At 31.6% G+C, this 21,643-nt stretch overlaps 2 protein-coding genes across 2 annotated transcripts in view; one reads left to right on the top strand and one right to left on the bottom strand.

The window, feature by feature from the left end:
- The window catches only part of LOC140447772 (uncharacterized), a 297,421-nt gene that overhangs the window by 175,570 nt on the left and 100,208 nt on the right, over nt 1–21,643 (bottom strand). The window lies entirely within an intron of this gene.
- On the top strand, nt 6,096–12,612 carry LOC140448487 (uncharacterized). Its single transcript, XM_072541572.1, has 2 exons — nt 6,096–6,319; nt 7,764–12,612. Exon 2 carries the CDS (start codon nt 8,154–8,156, stop codon nt 11,919–11,921), a length of 3,768 nt encoding a protein of 1,255 aa, XP_072397673.1. The 5' UTR covers nt 6,096–6,319; nt 7,764–8,153; the 3' UTR covers nt 11,922–12,612.

Genomic DNA, 21,643 nt, shown 5'->3' with positions numbered 1-21,643 from the left:
TATATTTCTCATGCCTTATTATGTGCCCTAAGTACTCTTTTTTATTTTTATTGTATATACAAAATACTTTTTATGATACATCCACATTTTCTGATCTGGCAACTTTAGAATGTCTATATGAAGCGAAACTTTTTGTCTATAGTAAAATTCTGAGGCGAGCGTGACAAAAAAGCCACGAAACGGAATAACGAGTGGCGTCACAAAATACAGGCCTACATACATCTAAGCAGGTGTAAATTAACAACTGCACAAAAAATATCCAATAAAAAATAGACATTAAACATAGAGAACAAAACTAAAAGAATATTTGTCAATAAAAGAAGTAAAACAAACAGAAAAATAAATTATGGATACTAAAATGTCATCCAATTGATAATAATTATCCAATATTGTATCATCTCTTTAAATTTTTATGACACTTCCCGGATGATGATGACACCACAATGTTGGATTTTTACAAAGTTTGATAAAAATATTGTCTAAATTTTAAAAATACCGAAAACATCGTATAAAGTTAGGCGCTAGTTCACATTATAGCCTACTGTACCATTTTTTTTAATATCCACATTTCACACGTAATCAAAATTGAGTACCTTTTTCATATATATATATATATATATATATATATATATATATATATACATTTAGCTACATGGAATGTCAGAGGAACCTTTTATGAAGGTGCGCTAAAAGAGCTAATGAATGAGGCAAGGAAGTATAAAATCGACTTAATGGCTCTTCAAGAGACAAAACAATTAGGATCGGAAATAGTGCTTTTCAAAAGCGGAGGTAAATATAGAATGCTTGGAACTGGTTTTTTAGTAGCTGAATGTATCAAGGACAAAGTGATAGCTTTTAATCCTATCTCTGATAGAATGTGTTCAATACAAATTAAAAGTAAGAAAAGGAATTGAAGTATAATCAATATTCATGCACCGTCAGAAGACAAGGACGACGAAATAAAAGATATTTACTATGAACAGCTAACTGACGAATACGAGCGCATGCCTAAACGTGATGTAAAAATAATAATGGGTAATTGTAATGCTAAAGTGGGAAAAGAACATATGTACACTGCAGTAACTGGTAACTACAGTAAACACGAAGTAACAAACGATAATAGTCAAAGACTAATTGGAAGATGGAAGGACGGTGAATCAAATAGATCATGTTATGATTGAAAGTAAATATACGAATATCGTTCAGAAGGTAAGAAGTACGAGAGGAGCTGAAATCTACTCGGACCATTACCTCGTTAAAGTCACATGTGGGAGGAGGCTGGAAGAAAAAGAGAAATCGAACAATAGAACGAAGAGAAAGTACAATATTGAAAAACTGAAGAAAGTAGAAATAAAAAATAAATATGAAGAAGAAATAAATACAATTCTACAATAATGTGACCAAAATTTACAGACAGATCAAGCCTGGGAACAAATTAAATCTGCCGTAGGAGAAGCTAGCGAGAAACTAGTTAAGTGCGACTCCGAGAGAAGTACAAAGAAAGATTGGTTTGACGAAGAGTGTCAGGAGATAGCAAAGAAAAAGAAGAAGATCAGACAACAAATATTAACAGATAATAGAGAGTGTAAAAAACAAGAATATAGAATAATTCAAGAACGATTGAAAGTTCTTTGTAGAAGGAAAAGGAGATACCACAATGAGTTGAAATTACAAGAGATAGAAGTGAAGTTTAAAAACAAAGAGGTGAGGTCGTTCTATCAAGAAGTTAAAAAGATGGGAAAAGGTTATCAAAGCCACTGTAGTTATATGAAAGATAAAGACGGAAACTTAATTAGCGATCCTGCAGAAATAATGACGGAATGGAATAAACATTTTGAAGAATTATTAAATGGTGAGGTGGAGCATAAAGGAGTAGACAACTGGATTGTCAGAGAATATGCGATAGTTGAAAGGGAGCCTACAGAGGCGGAGGTGGTGAGAGCAATACAAAAAATGAAAAATAACAGAAGTCCTGGTAAAAATGACATAAGCATAGAAATGATCAAATTTGGTGGAGAACAACTACAAAGAAAAGTATACCAGCTACTAGTGCAAGAATGGGAAAAGGAAATAATGCCATCGGAGTGGTATGAGGCCTGCATATGCCCTCTGCACAAAAAAGGAGACAAACTGAAATGTGACAAGTATAGAGGTATAGCCTTATTAGACACGGTATACAAAATCTTGAAAGAATTCTACATGAGTAGGATTATGTAGTTATATTAACTATACGGGTGGCTTTTGAAAGGAAAAGATATGTTTTATTATTATTATTTAAAAAAATAAGGAAAAATTATTTTAAATATTGCAAAATAGTTTGGTAAAAACACATTTATTTTTTGCTTATAAACAAATTCAATAACCTTTTAACCATTAACTGCAAGAAACTGATTTTTTCATATTTAGATAGCCTGATTTTTTTTACAAATAAATAAAAATTTACCAAGGACACTTTGGGACTAGGCTAGTGCCTTTTTTTATAAATTGATATCAGATTTTTTTATAACAATTAAGGGACCTTATTAAGGTCATCTAAAGGAACATACTTTAAAGTTTTAATGTGAATAATTCTAAAAAGATTGCATTTAAATGAAATCGTTCACAAAGCTTCAAAAATGTGTTCCTCAAAATTGGTCGGTTTTGAAACTAGGACCACAGGAGAGAGAAGGAGCTGTTAACAGTATCTCCGTTTCTTGTATATGGATTTCGACGTTTCCTTTATAAATTTGTGTGTACATTTTACGTACATTACGAATATGTAATATTTAAGTAAATAAACAATTTTTTTTGGCTTAAATTTTTTTTTAGGAATATTTGAGGTAATTTTTATTTTAAAAAGTAAATATTTATGTGTAACATATAATTCTTTAATAATCTTCGTAAATATTGTATTTATAATAGATTTTATATAAAAAAACAAATTGTCTTAATTGAATCTTGGTTTAATCGACATTATTGTGATGACAATATGCTATGCTGAAAAGTTTACCGAAAATTATCCATATCAGTGATTGATTTATTTTAAACGTAAATTGCAAATAAACTACTAAAATAGCGGGAAAAAATCCAATTTTAGCGTTTTTCGGGGCCATTTTTTAATAGGTTAAACATTATATATAAAAGGAACAAAAAATACAAGATAAAAGCTTAAGTCAATCGTTTAAAAATGCTCAATTTCATTTTGATGTTATATTGCAAAAGTCAGTTTAAAACATACATAAACAAATTGATATACCGTTGCATTTCGGAATGTATATATATATATACCTACACTAGACACAACCCCTAACACTAATTTAACTCCTTTTAAATACTTTAAATTACCCTTCATACAAGACTTAACACCAAAACTTACACGAATTTTCAAATCAGTTGACGACAACATAAAAATCGCTAATTACACAGTGTTAAACATTAATTCGATATTCACCAAACTAAGAGATAAAACACCTACTGATCAATTATCTAATATAGTCTATCGTATCCCGTGCGGAAGTTGTAACAAACAATATATTGGCCAAACCAACAGACACCTAAAAAGTCGCATCACTTCCCACAAGAGTGACAGCAGATTATATCCTGATAGATGTTCCCTTGCAAAACACGTACATGATGAACACCACATAATGAACTACAGTGAAACAAAGATTCTTGCAATGGAAAATAATCTCAATAAAAGACTCTTCCTCGAGATGGCATTTATCACTCAAATGGATAATTTAATAAATAAGAAATCAGATGTTGAACATCTGAGTGAAATTTATGCTTATTTATTACACATCGAAAAACAAACATTATAAATAGACACATATAACTATTAAATAATTAATACAACACATAATGTAATTTCAAAAAAAAAAATTTTTCAACTATAACACACCTTACAGTAAATATTAATCAAATAAACAACTAAACAATTAATAACATTCGATATTTGATAGTTCTAGTACTTAACCTTAATGACATTTACCGAACTAAACGTTATTTCTGTTTTATTTTTAATTTAAATTGTATTGTTTCCTATATTTTAATTTGTAATCAACATCAACTACAATCAACATTATTCCAACAAAAAAATTTTTACTTGATGATATTAAAATAAATCGCACTGCCATTAACCTCAATTAAGTAAGTATATAAACAACAAACTATTATTAAATTGTATTTTACCATGTTTTAAATAATTGTAGCTCTCATCTGATGATGCCAATGAAAATTGGCGAAATATAATGAATTGTTAAACAGAGTACACTTGGCTTTTAATCAGCTGTATACCCAATTAACCTCAACCCCCCCTTTTTCATCTACCAGTTCAGCTGTTATTTTAGAGGATATATATATATATATATATATATATATATATATATATATATATATATATATATATATATATATATTCGCTCCGTGCGTGACTGACGCGACACCTACCGCCTTCATCTGACAGTTTTGGACCTACCAATTTTCAGGTTAAACATATGACATTAATGACATATGTTTGACATTGTTAAATACAGGCGAAATTGACAATAATTAATAATTAACTTTTTAATTATATTTGTTCAGTTTATGTACAAAATAAATGTAGTATTAAAAACTGGGTTTCTCAAAATTCATCATAATATATCTTTTTAAGTCCAAACGAAAAAGAAAAGTTAAAAATCTAGTACTTTCAAATCAAGTTTTTCACGTGAAAGAGCATATAATTAAAAACAGTAATAGTAAAAGATATGATATAAAAGCTAAAGTCATCAGGCACTCTGCAGTTAGCTTGAAGCCTTATAACATATCATTTAAGGTAAATTATTTAAATATTTCAATTGCATAAAAATGAGGTTACGTGATATTTCCTTTTTCATATTAATAGCACGGATTCATCTTTTTCTTTTCTCTAATTTATATGTAATCTTTGGGAACCTATAAAACTACACTTACTATTTTTGGTATTATTAGCACAGCTAAATACGCAACATGTATTTGCACACATTTTTGATAAAATTTATGTGTAAAAAGATAGTGTCCAATTTTGTCATATTTCGCCGCTACGCACGCTGGCATCGTTTCAAGGTACCCCTACCATGGTCACGCACGGAGCGAATAGACTTGACGAACGTCCAAACTTTAACGTTTGAAATACATTATTTATTTCTTACCACAATCTTTATCTTATTTTAACTGGAAGAATACGATGCTGCAATATTACAGTAAAAAGTTTACCCAAATTACACCACCGGAAGTTGCTTAATATATAAAAAAAGAATAAATAGTAGTAGAGTGTTTATGCCGGTTCCACCCGGCATAGGGAAATCAATGTGTTAGAGAGAGAGCGTTCTATCAATGTGTTGGAGAGAGACAGATGACGTCACATGCCCGACGCGCCGTGGAAGGAGTCTACTGACTTATAGTTCAACTTTTATCTGCTAGATGTCACTACTAGTCACTTGGCATCCGCCATTGTTGAACAATAATTTATAAATTATTTAGCTGCCAAATCTTGTTGACTAGCTGCAACTTTTATCCGCTAGACGTCAGTAGTAGTCACGTGTTATTAACCATTTTTCAACAATAATTTATAAATTATTTAGCTGCCAAATCTTGTATCAACGCCCATTTTTTAAATCCAAATTACAATTATTAAATAAATAAAAAATGCTACTAATATGGGGACTCAATCCAACAATTGTCTGTTATAGTGGCAGACGCTATATCAATTTAGCTATTTCGCTCTCACGTATATAGAATATATTTGATAAAGCGACTAAGTTCTTTGGTGAAGTAAAAAAATATTTAATTCAAATACATAATTTATAGAATTGTAATATATTAGTTAATAAAAAACATATTCTTTGGTATACAGTTTAATTAGATATGTATAAATACTTCATTGGAAAATGTTATTTCACAAGGAGTCCCGTTTTTATCTATAATATTGGTACTGAAAATATAATATATGCATTTTACATGTAATTGTATTTTCTGGACATTTAAAATAGTTTACTGCATAATGGTATTTTCCAAGGGAGTCCCATTTTTATCTATAATATTGGTGTCGAGAATTAGACACACATGCATTTTACATGCAATTGGCATTTCCGGATGCTGCATGTGTTGCGTTACTAAGTATTTGCTATTGAATAATTAGTCATGAACCAACACGACTTTCAAGAATAAACTGGAAAATGTTTAATATTAGATGCATGTGACGTCAATTAAGCCACAATATAAAATAGGATGCACGCCGGTTTTTCATTTATTGTGCTTTGTTTAGCAATAAGAAAAAGTTGTTTGTGTCTAAAAGTTGTGTCGTGACTAATATACCGAGGTAAGTTTTCTCTTTGTATGATTTTGTTTTTTAACTTGTATATTCACATATTTTTGAATTCTTTCTAAGAGTACACATCTCGATATTCGCCTTATTTGTTTTATTCGTACAGTATACATAATATTTCTCTATTTTCAGGCAGTATACACTATATTTCGATAAAAAAATGTTATTTTAGTGTTCTTCGATAGAAATTTCAAGTTTATTGTCATACCTATTCTTTATTTTCTAATATCTTGTTCTATTTTCGTTTTAATTTTTCGTTTTTGCTATTATCTCATACCAATAGTTTTAGTTCGAATTTCGTATGCAAACCAAGGAAAAATTGAAATACCGGTCATTCGCACAGTATACATATTATTTCTATTGTTATACAGTATACATAATTTTTCAACAAAAATGTTATTTTTAGTAATCTTATATAGAAATTTTAATTATTTTTCTCGATCTTCGTTTTATTTGTTTTTTCTCAATTTTAGTTTTATTCGTACAGTAGACATATTATTTCTCTATTTTCATGTTGTTTACACTCTTTTTTCAATAAAAAATGTTATTTTAATGTTCTTCGATAGAAATTTCAATTTTATTTCGACACTAGACATATTCTTTCTTTTTTAATATATCGTTCTGGTATGTATTCGCACAGTATACATATTATTTCTATTTTTATACAGTATACATAATTTTTCAACAAAAATGTTATTTTTAGTAATCTTAGATAGAAATTTTAATTATTTTTCCCGATCTTCGTTTTTATTTGTTTTATTTCTCAATTTTAGTTTTATTCGTACAGTAGACATATTATTTCTCTATTTTCATGTTGTATACACACACTATTTCGATAAAAAATGTTATTTTAATGTTCTTCGCTAGAAATTTCAATTTTATTTCGACACTAGACATATTCTTTCTTTTTATCTCGTTCTGGTATGTATATTTTTAACAATATATACTATTTCTTTTTTCATATGTATTTTTGATTTTTCGCTTTATTATTATCTCATGCCAATAGTTTTTAGTTTGAATTTCTAAATATATACAGTTGTGTATGCAAACCACTAAAAAAGTTGAAAGACAAACCATTCGTGCAGTATATATATTATTTCTATTTCTCTATTTTTATACAGTATACATATTTCGATAAAAGGGCCGACCATTCGTACAGTATACATATTATTTCTATTGTTATGCAGTATACATATGATTTCGATAAAAATGTTATTTTGGCATCCTTCGATAGAAATCTCGATATTATTCATACAGTATACATATTTATTCTTTTATAATCTATTCTATTCTACTATCTATTTTATTTTCGTAGCACGTTTTGTTCGTAACAATATACATATTATTTCTTTGATTTTCCGTTTTGTTATTATTTCCTAATAGTCTTAGTGTGAATTTTCTAAATATATAGATTTGTATAGCAAGTAAATATTTTCAGATGGATCTAGCAAAAATTAACGCTGCGTCTTCAGTTGCAGAGAGGAAACCGATAAAGAAATTAAAAGATCTACCAATTGGACAGCCGTTTCCAATAGAGTCCGCAAAAGTGGTGAAGGGCAACTTTGGACCAGCAGTTTTGTTAGATTTGGGAGCGGAAGTAGTTTTTCTGCCTCAGCGGGTGACGGAAGTGTACGAACCAGCCATAGGGACACTTTGTGGAGGCAAATATTCTGTTACGTTCGAAGGAGAAGTAGACGTTGGTAAAAAAAGACTCCTATCATCGTTTAGGATAACCGAAAATTAACGTTTAGAAAAAAGGATAGGGGTGAGCAATTTTTTAATTTTTTTTCCAATTTGTTTGTCGTAAAGTGTTCTTTTATAAAATAAAATGTCTTCGAATAATATTGATAATATTATCAAACAAACGGACGGTGTTGTACTAGCAATTAAAAAATTACGAAAAATTTTATTTGATAATTTTACAATCAGAGATGCGGAAGTATGGCTTAAACGATTACAAAAACAAATTAAATTATGTAAGAAGGTAATTCGTAGTAGGAAACAAAACAAATTATCTGTAGGCACTTGTAGAAAAATAGAAACAAATTTGGGTCATTTTAAACATTTTAGAAAACTAATTTTAAATAGGCATATAGGGTCGGGTCTTCATTTAAAGTTGGGTCAGAGGGTTAAATGGGAAAATGTACAATCAAGCTTTCAAAGTAGAATCAAAACCGGAATTATAGCTAATTTACGTCATAAGGATTTGAATCAATTTTTAGGAGATTGTGTAGTTGTTTTTAAAAATAAAATCGGTAAAATTTTAAAAAACCACTCTGCACTTAAAGTAAATACAGCATTTTGTGGGGAGTTTATTAGAAAATCAGGAGATAATGAGATTTTGGAAATTAAATATTTTAATACTAAAAACTATGTTATTGATATATCAACTCAAATAGACGAATGGTTCAAGGGAAATGTAGTAGATAAACTTTTAAACGAATTATCGGAATTTGCCGAAAAAGATTCGGGATTTGCATTAAATAAAATTATTTCTTTAGCTGTTAATATAAATAAATTTCAACTTGGAAATGTTTCATCTTACATTAGACTCCCAGAACCAATTTTAAAAAAAAATGCTTGTATAAACATTAAAAATACAGATCACAATTGTTTTTACTGGGCCATCGTAAGCGCTCTTCGGGCTCCTATTAATAAAAATCATGCAGAAGAAACCTCTTCATATCCATACTTTACAGAAGTTTTACAAACAGAGAATTTAGATAGTCCTATGCCGCTAACAAAAATTTCAAAATTTGAGAAATTAAATAATATTTCAGTTAATGTTTACGCTTTAGAATTAGTTCAAACAGACAAAACATTATTTTACACAGTACTACCTGCTAGATTAACGGAAAATAAACGGGACACACACGTTAATTTACTTTTAGTTCAAAATAAATATTATCCGCGCTTAAATGATTATGATGCTCCACCAGCTGATGATGATTGTAACGAAGATATTAAATACCATTATTGTTGGATTAAAAATCTTTCGCGTCTGGTTAGTAGTCAGTTAAATAAGAACAATCACAAAAAATTTATTTGCGATAGATGTATGAATTATTTTCATCAGCAAAATAAATTAGTTGAGCATGAAAAAGTGTGTTCTAAATTTAATAAATATAAAATTAACTTTCCAAAAGAGAGCCACGTCGAATTTAAAAACTTTACATATCAGCAAGCTACTCCTTTTGTAGTTTATGCAGATTTTGAGTGTCAATTAGAAAATTATAACCAAAGCAACGTAAATTTAACTAAAACCGTAAAATATCAAAAACATGTTCCATATAGTGCCGGTTTTTATGTAAAATGCAACTTTGACGACAACCTTTCGTATTTCGATAGCTACCGAGGTGCAGATTGTATGGATTGGTTTGCGAATCGTATGGCTGATGTTGCGAAATTTGTAAACTCAAAAATAAAAACAATTACGCCTATGATTGAAAAACCAAATGCAAGTACAGCAACATCGTGTCATATTTGCAGTAAAAGTTTTTCGATCAAAGACATAATCGTTAAAGATCATGACCATTTCAGTGGGAAATTCAGAGGTTTCGCACACCAAGCATGTAATCTGAACTTTCGAAAATTGTTTGTAGTGCCTATTATATTTCATAACCTCTCTGGATATGACTCACACTTTATGATTTCAAATTTATGTAAAAAAGGTCACTTGAGTGTACTTCCCATTAACAAAGATAAATATATCTCCTTTACGCTGCACTCAGATGAAAATAACATTAAATTACGATTTATAGACTCTTTTCGATTTATGGGGGCTTCTCTTGATGAATTAGTTTCAATTTTATCTGATTCAGAAAAGAAAATTTTACAGAGGGAATTTCAAAATTTAGATGAAAATAAATTTAAACTACTAACGCGTAAAGGAGTTTTCTGTTACGATTACATTGATTCTTTAGAAAAATTAAATGAAAAAGATTTGCCCTCAATTGAAAAATTTTACAATAAATTAAACGATGAAACTATAAGTGATGAGAAGTATGCTCATGCACAAGCTGTTTGGCAGCATTTTAATATTCAAACTATAGGGGGATATTCCGATATTTATTTAAAAACAGATATTCTGCTTCTTGCTGACGTTTTCGAACAATTACGTAAAAAATGTTTCTCTACCTATGGTTTGGATCCTGCGTGGTACTATACAATGCCCGGATATACGTGGGACTGTATGCTCAAGTATACTGGGTGTAGGCTAGAACTACTAAAGGATCCAGACATGGTGTTGTTTTACGAAAATGCCATAAGAGGTGGAATATCCGTGTGTAGTAACCGATTTTCGGAGGCCAACAATAAATACATGTCTGAATACGATCCTAAAAAGCCTTCCAAGTACCTTATGTACCTGGATGTAAACAATTTGTATGGTTTTGCAATGGAGCAGCTCTTACCCTACGGAGGCTTCAAATGGGTGGATGATGTAACATCGTTTGATGTAACATCAATACCCGACAACTCTGATATAGGATATGTGTTACAAGTTGATCTATCATACCCACAAGAATTGCATGATAAACATAAAGATTTTCCGTTTGCAGCCGAACGCAGCGTACCGCCCAGTGGCGGAGTAAAATTGTCGAAATTAATGACAACACTTAACGATAAAAAAGAATATACTGTTCACTATAAAAATTTAAAACAAATGCTAGCTAATGGATTAAAGTTAACGAAAATTCATAAAATTTTACAATTTAAACAGGGAGCCTGGTTGAAGCCCTACATCGAGCTAAATACTCGAAATAGGGCTATAGCTCGAACAGATTTCGAAAAAAATCTATATAAATTAATGAACAACGCTGTGTTCGGCAAAACCATGGAAAATATAAAAAAACACCGTATTTGCAAAATTGCCAAATCTTGGGGAGGTCGTTATGGCGCCGCAAACTTAATTTCAAATTTTCGATTCCATAGTTGCACAATTTTAGAGGAAAATCTGGTGGTTATCGAATTAAAAAAGCTTGAAGTAACGTTTAATAAACCTCTGTATGTAGGGCAGGCAATTCTAGACCTCTCGAAGACAGTCATGTATGATTTTCATTACAACTATATGCTACCAAAAATGGGAGCAGATAGGTGTAAGCTTATGTACATGGACACCGATAGTTTTGTCTACGAGTTACAGTGTGAGGATGTATATGAGGAGGTAATTAAAGCTGACTCTGATAAATTCGATACTTCAGATTATTCGGAAAATAACATATATAAAATACCAAGAAAAAACAAAAAGGTGCCAGGTCTAATGAAAGATGAAAACAACGGTAAAATTATGACACATTTTGTTGGGCTTCGAAGTAAAATGTATAGTTACAAGGTGCAGGGTGGGAAGATCGTTAAAAAATCTAAAGGAGTTAAATATAATATTGTTAAAAATAAAATTAAATTTGAGGATTATGTTGAATGTTTAAAAAATTTTAAAGAAAAAACAGCTACACAACGCTGTATTAGGTCATATGCACATAACGTCTATTCTATCGAACAAACAAAAATTGGTTTAAGTCCGTATGATGATAAACGCTATTTAATTCCGAACAGTTTTGACACGCTTCCGTGGGGTCATTACAGTATTTTAGAATAAGCCTTTTTTTTTTTTTGTTATAGATGAACGTTCCAACATTATTAACATTATCTGTTAAAAAAATTTGCGAATCAATAACATCAGCAGCAGATTTTATGCTACAATCTCCGCTACCATGGAAATTAACCAAGACAATAGTGGTATATTATCCTAAATTTAAATGGCGTTTTATGATAAAGAAAGCTAAAAATGATTCTGATCATTCATATGAAAGACTTAACTATATTACATGTTCCAAAGAAATAGATCCAGATTTAATTAATACTATATTAGGAAAATCCGATTGATAGTATGTTTTTGAAAATTATTCTAGTTATTGCGTATGGTCAAGTGGATATTTCCTTCAACAATATCGTCTTAAAGTATGCAAAAGGTGTTTTTATCAATTTAAAAAAATACATGAGTATTTAAATAAATATATATTTGTTTGCTATGACCATTCTCACGAGGTTTACGATATCCATGATATTATTAAGGATGTGTACCAACAAAAATATTATTGGTGTCATAACTGTTTTGAACGTGTATTATTTAAAATAAAAGATACCGATTCTTGTATAGATGACTTACATGAAATGCCTAGAAAAACCAGATTTGATGATTCAGATGTAGATTGTGATATTGACTCATTTGAAAACAATTATTAACTTTTTTCGACAAACAAATTTAAAAAAAAATTAAAAATTGTTCATTCCTATCTAAGTTAATGTTTATATTATATTTTGTACATATATTATTGTAAATAAAAAAATGTCAAAATAAAAAAACTTTATAATAAAATATTCTTTATTTTAATTTACATTTTCCCAATACAAATTCCCATTTAGACATTAATCATTCATAAAATAAATTTACTTTAGATAATAAGGATTTCAGTTGTTTTATTAATCCATTATCAGGACAAGGGAACCCTAACAAATTCCAGTTAAAACTACCTTTTTCAACGACACTTCTTGTAAATTCATTAAACTTGTAATAAATGTTTTGCTTTAAGAAATATATATGCCCATCAATGTAATTAAATGCTGATGTAATATCATTTGGTATTCCTGGAAAAACGTCACTTATACGTCCTCTTGAGATAATGCCTTTATCATTAAATTCAATAAATGAACCATCAAAACAAACAAATTTTTTTCCTGAATTTGTTTGAAATAAACCAGCAATACTTCTTGCGTTATTAACTTCAGGTACCATGTTATCTGTATGAATTCTTAAGCTAGGAAATGCTGCTGCGTATATACGATTCCTACTTACACCAATTAAATCTCCATTGGTGCTTTGAAAAACATGTGTTACGTTCGTAATTTCCCTTGGCAAATATCTTATAAATTGTTCAGCATCGGTGGGTATCTTTTCATTATTTAAGTCATATTTCCATATCAGATCCTTACTTACTATGTACATTCGGTATGCTGGAAATGATGGAGCGTATGCTAAAAATATTAAATCTGGGTATTCCAATTCACATACATTCGTTATGACATTTTGCATCGGTTTATTACTCTTGGCTATTGTGGTTGTCTTACTCCTAGATCTTTCTGTTGTGGTTGTCTTTAAAGTTGGAGAACTGCTCCTTGTAACACCAGCTTGAGTTGGAATCGATGTGGATTTACTTTTAGGTCCATATAACTCTTCTAAGCCCCTTTTGTCATCTTCAGATATGTTAGTAGGTAGGGTTTGATAAAACGGATACATTACAGCTTTCTTATCGCTACTATGAGATAAACCTAAAGCGTGACCAACTTCATGAAGAAGGACAGCAAAGAAATTTGTTCGACCTTCTGCTGTAGAATTCAAACTGAAATCCCATGTTAGGTTGCTATTCATATGAATTTCTATGCATCCAGATGCTGGAGGAAAATAAGAATGTGCTAATACACCACTTGTAAATTTAAAAGGACAGTCGCTGTTACCCTGGCAATTATATCGAAAAGAGTGCTGCTTTGGAACGACTGTTATTGTTATATCTGGATTTGGAATTGGAACTTTCAGATAAGTAAACTTAAATTTTGATGCTTTTTCCCATATTTCAAATACTCTTTTAGAGACTGCCAAAGCTTCAGGGGTAAATTGCGGAAAATACCATTTTAAATCAAATTTTTTCCATGCTGATTTTACAGCGTAAGCATTGTCTCCTTGTGTACATCTTGGTTTCTGCATTAACGCCATTGTTTCTCTATTTAATTTTCCATCCACAGGTAAATTATATCTTTCTTGAAACTGTTCTAGTATTTCAGTAATATCAGTGTGTGCAGTTTCACTTGTGGTGATATAACCATATTGTTCTAACCATGACACCGCATTTGTCTCGTTAAAATTTTCACCTAAGCAAAAACTTACGATGCTAGTTGCTATGAGCAGAACAACTTTATTGATATGCATCTCGAATGATACTGGTTCAAATAAGAAAGTATTAGTTTGATATAAGTAAAATTTGACACTTTTTGACCCCACCAGCCCGATTGATCTTATTTTTAATTTTAAATAAATAAAACAACAAATACATATTTTTTAAAAGCTTTATTAAATTCTTTCAAGATCATTAGCGATCCTATGTTTACAGAAAAATATAAGTTGCCCTAACGCTATATGTTGTAAAGTATATCCTTCCCGTGTAAATGTATACAATTTTTGAATGGCGTCTACAAACGTATAATTTTGATTACTAAAACTATTTCGAACAATATTAAGCGTATTATAATAATAATTTGAAAATTCAATAGTCTCTAGCATGGATATATACGGTGTTAAAAGTTCGTTATTTGCTTCTAAAAGGGTGTTCACTTGCATTTCTGAGAGACAAACGTTAATGTCGTGCTTGGTTATTTCGAGGAATTTCATGTTGTCGTAGATTATTTGTCGAATTCTACAATAGTCACCACACTGAATTTCAACAGGATTATCAGGAACGGTCACGTTCTCATAGAAAAAACTATTCTTATTGAGTTGGGTAATTAATTGTTCCCATTCCCATGTACTGAAAGATATTTTCTGCCATGGTGACTTCCACATAATTACAGCAGGAGTATATGTTCTGGCTGGACTTAGACCACATCCAAGTTGGTATGATCCATTTAACAAATGTGTGTACAGCAGATAATGGGTCTCGTTCTTGGCTGCTTCTTCGTACTTTTCTAGAAGAGCATCCAACTCATGATCATAGTCTTCACATACGATTGATGTTTCGGATGATGGTGAAAGAGTGACATCATACTCGCTGCCGCTTGAGCCTCCAGCATCTTGGGAATACATTTTTACTAGCTAACTGACTGTAACAAACTGAGAAAGAAAAACGTGTTTCTACGTGTTTCTCCTCAATTTTTCATACTTCTGTTCCCCCCACCCTTTTAGATAACGGCGTCATTATTAATCCAACTATTATATTTTGCATCAAGGCCAAGCCATTTGACGTACATTTTGTTATTTTTACGACGTAAAACTTTTTCGACTAAGTAAATATCGGGATTGGCTGTTTTCTGCAATTCTTCATCATAAAAGGCCCCTTTGATCGGTGCACCTTGCATGTCTTCGAGCATATACGTTGCAGGGTTGGTAATATTGATTTTAGTAACTTTGAATAATTCTGTTGTCCAACTTGGAACGTAACCCTTGTCGAATAACATTTTGGTTTTGCTGATGCGTACAATGTCGCCTACTTTAAATTTTCGTGGACCTGCGATTTTTAAATGCGTAAACTTGTTTTTTAAAATCTCCTTTTCATTGGTTTTGTTCACTTGTGATGGTTTGTACCCTGTTTTTGAATGTTTTGTATTATTGTATTCAGACGTAACTTTGGGTAATATGTCAATCCACTTGTATGTACCGTGTAAGCTGAAATACTTGTATAGTTTGGATTTCAACGTTCTAATGACGCGTTCAGCTATGGCTGCTTTCATAGTAGTAAAAACAGAGTAGTGGTTTATTTTATGTTTTTTCATTAAATTTTGAAACTTGTTGTTGTAAAATTCAGTTCCCTGATCCGACTGAAGATTTTTCGGTATTCGTTTACTGTGTTTAAGTATATCTGAAAATGCTTGAGTTAGCTCCTCACCCGTTTTTGTCTTTAATGGACGAGTCCAAAGGTATTTCGAGAAACAATCAATAACAACTAAAATTAATTTAAAATTTCTATTGTTATGAGAATGAGATCGCATTTCAGCCAAGTCCATCTGCCATAAATCGTCTAAGCCTTTAATGATTGTACGTCGTCTCGGATAATTTTTTCGTGCTTGCTTATGAAGCTCGTTAACTAGTTGTATCTTCTCTTTGGAATACGCCATGTCTACCTTCTAACGCTTTAACTCTTTGGACTAAAGGGAGTAAATATGTGTTAAATATAGCAAGTGAGTCTTGTATTTCTTTTACTGCTGCAGATAAACGTTCATCCAGCTCGAACAAAGTCTTTGACAGATCTGATACTCTACCATCTAATAATGATCTCATATCTGATTCATCTCGAATACTTTTTTGCCATTGCTCAATATCATGAATTCTATTTTCATTTATTGTTTGCATATTTAACTGTAACTCGCTTCGTAATTTATTATGTTTTTTACTTTTTATCTTTTTTACATCAGACATCTTTACTCTTCCAAACCTTTTTATCTTCTAACGCTTTAAGTCATTGTTTCCTAGTCTTTATATGATTTTTTCTCTTTTGGATGTAATCTTCTATTACCTTAAGACGATTTTCATGTGAATTAAGATCCATTGTTTTAATCTTTTTTTCTATTTCCAAAGTTTTCAGCATATTTTGTGCACTTTGGTAGGCAGCATCTGTAATGTTCTTCTTCATTTCACTTTTATATATATCTAAATTATTTTTAAAGTCATGTACTTGTTTTGTTAAATCAGATATTTTCAAACCAACCATTTTATTGTCATCAGATAACTCATTAGTTTTTTTATTAAAATTGCTTTCAATCTTGCTGATGGAGTTTAAGATTTTTTGTTCAAGTTGAGTATCGTTTGCATTATATTCTTTGCGTATCAAATTAAACTCTTTTCTTACAAAATTTTTGACGTGAACAATGCTTTCATCTACGTATTTCTTGTTGGAAAGATGTATACCTGCTACAGGAGGATCTCGTTTAATATCCTTATTGACTGTATGTATCTGGTTTTGTAAATCCAAAATGGATTGCTTTAAACCATCACGTAGCTTTTTAACAACTTGTTCATTAGAACGATAATGATGACGACCAAACTTGTCAACACTCATATTGGAAATGATGTTCCAATAATCTAACCTAACATTAATATATAATATCTGCTTCACGTAATTCGTTGATAATGGCAACAATTTCGTTATTGTGGGATGTGTTTCCTGCTTCTTGGGAAGCAATCAACAGTTTGAGTCTGTCGCATAGTTCGTTTGGATCATCCCAATACACATATTCAATAGGATTATCATTGTAGATCAAATGATAATCATCGACGAGTCCTGACCCCTTGTAGCTAGATGGTGAAGATAACGATGTTCGAGGAGACGTTGTTGACGATGATGAACGAGTCGTTTTTGCTAAACGAACAAGACCTTCGAAAGGTTGTCTCTTTAATGCAGTAGATCGAGTTTTCGGTGGCGATTTCTTTGTTGTTTCATCGGTAGGTTTAAATAGCGGTTTGATAATATGATGATATTTTTTCCCAGTTGCACCTTTAAGACGACCTTTGGAATCCAGATGAACTTCTGTACTATTTAATAAACTTTTATAGTGCTTTAAATCTGTATCGTTATAATCTTCAGGGTTATCATAGAAAATTAGTTGGTATAGACCTGGCGTTCCCGGCACCCATCCTCCTTCCCCACTACCATCACTGATGACTTGTATACTACCTTTGTTTTTGTTAAAGTTTATTAGCCGTTTACCTAACATCCAACCAATTTCGTCATTGTAAATAGGTCCATAGTTTTTTACAATTTTATTATCTTTCATCCAAAACTCTTTTATATACTTATGGCTCATTGGAGGATATTGCTCGATATATTCATTAATAACCTCTTTCGAAACATTATTAGGATCAAACATTTCATGTTCTTTAACTTGACTGGTTGATACTGTAGCAGGAAATACATCGTCATCGTTATCTTCTGTTTTTACCTCCTCTTCCGTTTTGATCTCTTCTTTTTTGACGTGTCTAAGCTTATTATTAATATCATGATGCAACGTTTTTGAAGATTGCGCAATATCTTTTAGAGGTTTAGCTATCGGCTTAAATAGTTTATTTAGTGACTCATCTTGTTCTGTTCTACCTAACTTTAGCGCCAAATACTTTTTGCAAATGACCCGAGCTAATTCGGCAACTTTACGTTTGCGTGCAACTACCTCTTTGTCTGACATATTGTTATACAATGCGAGTGTTTCGATCATACCTACATTTTTATAAATTTTTCGAAGCCTTTACGATATCGTCCGTTAGAAATATCGAAATCCTTAACAATAACGAATGTACCGTATTTGTCTTTCCAACATTCGGAACAAAATTGTTTAAATTGGTCAAATGTCATGTCAGGTGAGACGTGATCGTCAAAGACGTGTTTTAAATTGAGCTCATCCTGTTTAAACAATACAATAAGGTTAGCATTATCACGCAAAAGTTGTTTACCTGCGCGACTGTATGATTGACATAGGTATGCACAATCGATATCTTTATGTCTACCCATACAGTAATATTCACGTATTGTTTTTTGTGGATCAGTTGACACATCATCAAAAATGAAAATAGAATTTGGTTTAGCTTTACTGGGACTTATTACATCGTCATTGTCTTTAAATTGAAAATAGCCTACTTTTTTCACAGACTCCAACACTTCCTTCAAAAATTGATACTTGGGTTGAAACAACGACTTTGAATAAACGTAAACATTTTTGAATTTAGCGCCATTCAGGTCAAACAGTAATGCCAACATAACATTAGTTTTGCCACATCCACTTGGACCACATATGATAGCACGAAAAGAATGTGGTAGCAATGCACCATGTTTACTGGTTCTTGTCACGTTATCGACAAAATCTAAGTTTTCCACTGCTAGTGTCTTGTCTTGTTGAACGACATTCATCTTGTGATTGAGATGTATTTTATACAATTGGTTATATAAAGGAATTTTTTGTAAGAAACAATTCATTTCAATGTTGGTTGTTCAAGGTGAAGGAGTTTTAAATTCTCTGATCAATAGTCTACCGTTTGAATTACATGCTCCTGGTTACCAATATCTAGGACCTGGAACAAAATTACAGAAACGTCTAGTTCGTGGAGATCCTGGAGTAAATCCATTAGATCGAGCTGCGAGGGATCACGATATCGCATATTCCCAAAGTAATTCATTGAAAGATCGACATAAAGCAGATTGGGTGTTGGAAAACAAAGCGTGGGAACGAGTTAAAGCAAAAGACGCAACTTTAGGTGAAAAAGCTACTGCCTGGTTTACTACTACAGCAATGAAAGCTAAACGAAAACTGGGTATGGGTATGAAACGTGGTAAAGGTGTTGGTTCATTTAAGCGACATGTACTACAACCAATTATTAAAACGTTAAAACGTACTCCTCAGTCACCAAATCTACGTAAATCAGCCTTAGTTGCACTTGCAGCAGCTAGAAAAGCCGTTAAGAATGTAGGTGGGAAAAAGAATGTACGAGTTCCACGAATCATTCCATTCGAACCAAAATCTGGTGGTATTTTGCCTTTAATCCCCATCTTTGCAGGCTTATCAGCTCTCGGAAGTTTGGCGGGGGGCGCGAGCGCAATCGCTAAAAGTGTAATTGATTCAAAGAATGCCCAAAAGAAACTAGAAGAAGATAAACGTCACAATAAAGCTATGGAACATCTAGGTAAAGGATTATACCTTCGAAAAAACGCTAAAGGTGGCTTTGGATTATATTTAAAGAAGTCAAAAAACTACCGTTGAAGCTACCTAATAGACCATTGACTAATGTGGAGTTGATTAAATTTGCTAAACTACTTAAAATTTCAAATTTTCGTGGTGTATTTATGAGAGATAATTTACCGCGTAACCCTCGTAAACATGAATGTGCTATAATTAATCTCGACATTTCAACGAACCCCGGTACACATTGGGTAGCTTACAAGAAGATAAACAACAACATAGAGTACTTTGATTCATATGGTTGCTTGAAGCCACCGCGAGAACTAGTATCATATTTGAACGGTGGAAGAATTTTCTACAATAACGATCAATATCAAAGTTATAACCAAATAAACTGTGGACATTTGTGCTTAAAGTTTCTTTACAATGCAACCATCTAAGGAAATCTTGAGACGTGCCATTCACATTTTTATGGAAAATATAACGAGCGATGTTTGGTATGAACTACCTCAAGATATTCGTCACGCACTAGAAGAATATTTACCTTGCAAGAAAGATTATGATAAACATGAATGGAGTGATATTTGTGGTATGTATATGGAAAGTAAATGTGTATTTTGTGAAGTACCATATTATGAGAAAAATAAAATAAAAAAACATGTAACAGTATAAGAAAAATAAAAAGAATTTTTTAACATATTTTGTTATTTAACTTACTACATCTTATACCACATATCAGTCATGTCTCGATTGTTGACCCTGACGAGTACTACAAACGAGTTTTCGTTTACTCCTCAAGTGCCTCTTATGCTTGATCCGTTTCGACAGTATTATGTAGCAGTGTTGGGATTTCATACATTTAATTCAATTCCAAACATCGATGGTAAAAAGTTTTATTTCTATGAGCAAAATGATCGTACAAAGCTGCGTAATATTGAAATTCCATCCGGATGCTATGAAATTACTGATATCGAAGCGTACATTCGAAATGAATTAATGCATAAATACAATTCGGTTCGGGAGTTTACTTTAAGACCGAACAACAATACGCTTAAATGTGAAATTTTTTGTCAGGATCACACCATTACTTTCGATAAAGACGATAGTCTTGGAAAATTACTGGGATTCTCCTCAAATAGAATTTTGGCCCCAGGAAAAATACATTCTTCAGATGAACCTGTCAACATTATAAAAGTATCGAGTCTACTCTTTGAATGCAACATTACCGAAGGAGCCTTCTACGAGGACAGACCTGCGCACACGATTCTACATTTTCCGATAAGTGTTGATCCTGGTTTTTCTATAGACGAACGTCCTCATAATCCGATATACATACCAGTAAGCAACAGCATACGTGAAATTACCAAAATTACCGTTAGTGTAGTTGATCAAGAATTAAGACCTGTTAACTTTAGAGGAGAGAAAAGTACGCTGCATTTGGATTTTAAGGAAACGATATAGATGGGTTTAATTATAAAACAAAACTCTACACACCAATATCCATTAGTCTCACACAAATCCTGCAAGCGACGTGACGTGTCTGCTGTCAATAAAGCTTTTCTTGTTTCCATTGGATTAAAGTTGAAGGATGTCAAAACGTCAATATATTCGACGACAGGTTCAGGAACCTCAGCCACCTATTTTCGATATTTACCAAAAACCTCTGTTCGACGATACTATTAGAAAAGAAGAATTTCGTACGTACACACCTTACATCAAGTCATTTAACAATAGCGATGTTGTTGAATTTATCATAAATCAATCAGATGCATTTTTTGCTATACACGAAACACTTTTGGAAATTAAAGGAAGTATAAAGAAAGTGGGTAATGGAACTGTTTCTCTTGCACCGAATGCTGGAGCCTTCTTGTTTGATACATGTACATATACCCA

The sequence above is a fragment of the Diabrotica undecimpunctata genome, chromosome 8, assembly GCF_040954645.1.
Source record: "Diabrotica undecimpunctata isolate CICGRU chromosome 8, icDiaUnde3, whole genome shotgun sequence".
Classification (NCBI taxonomy): domain Eukaryota; kingdom Metazoa; phylum Arthropoda; class Insecta; order Coleoptera; family Chrysomelidae; genus Diabrotica; species Diabrotica undecimpunctata.
The sequence above is the reverse complement of the archived record's forward strand: the minus strand, read 5'-3'. Positions and strand labels throughout refer to the sequence as shown.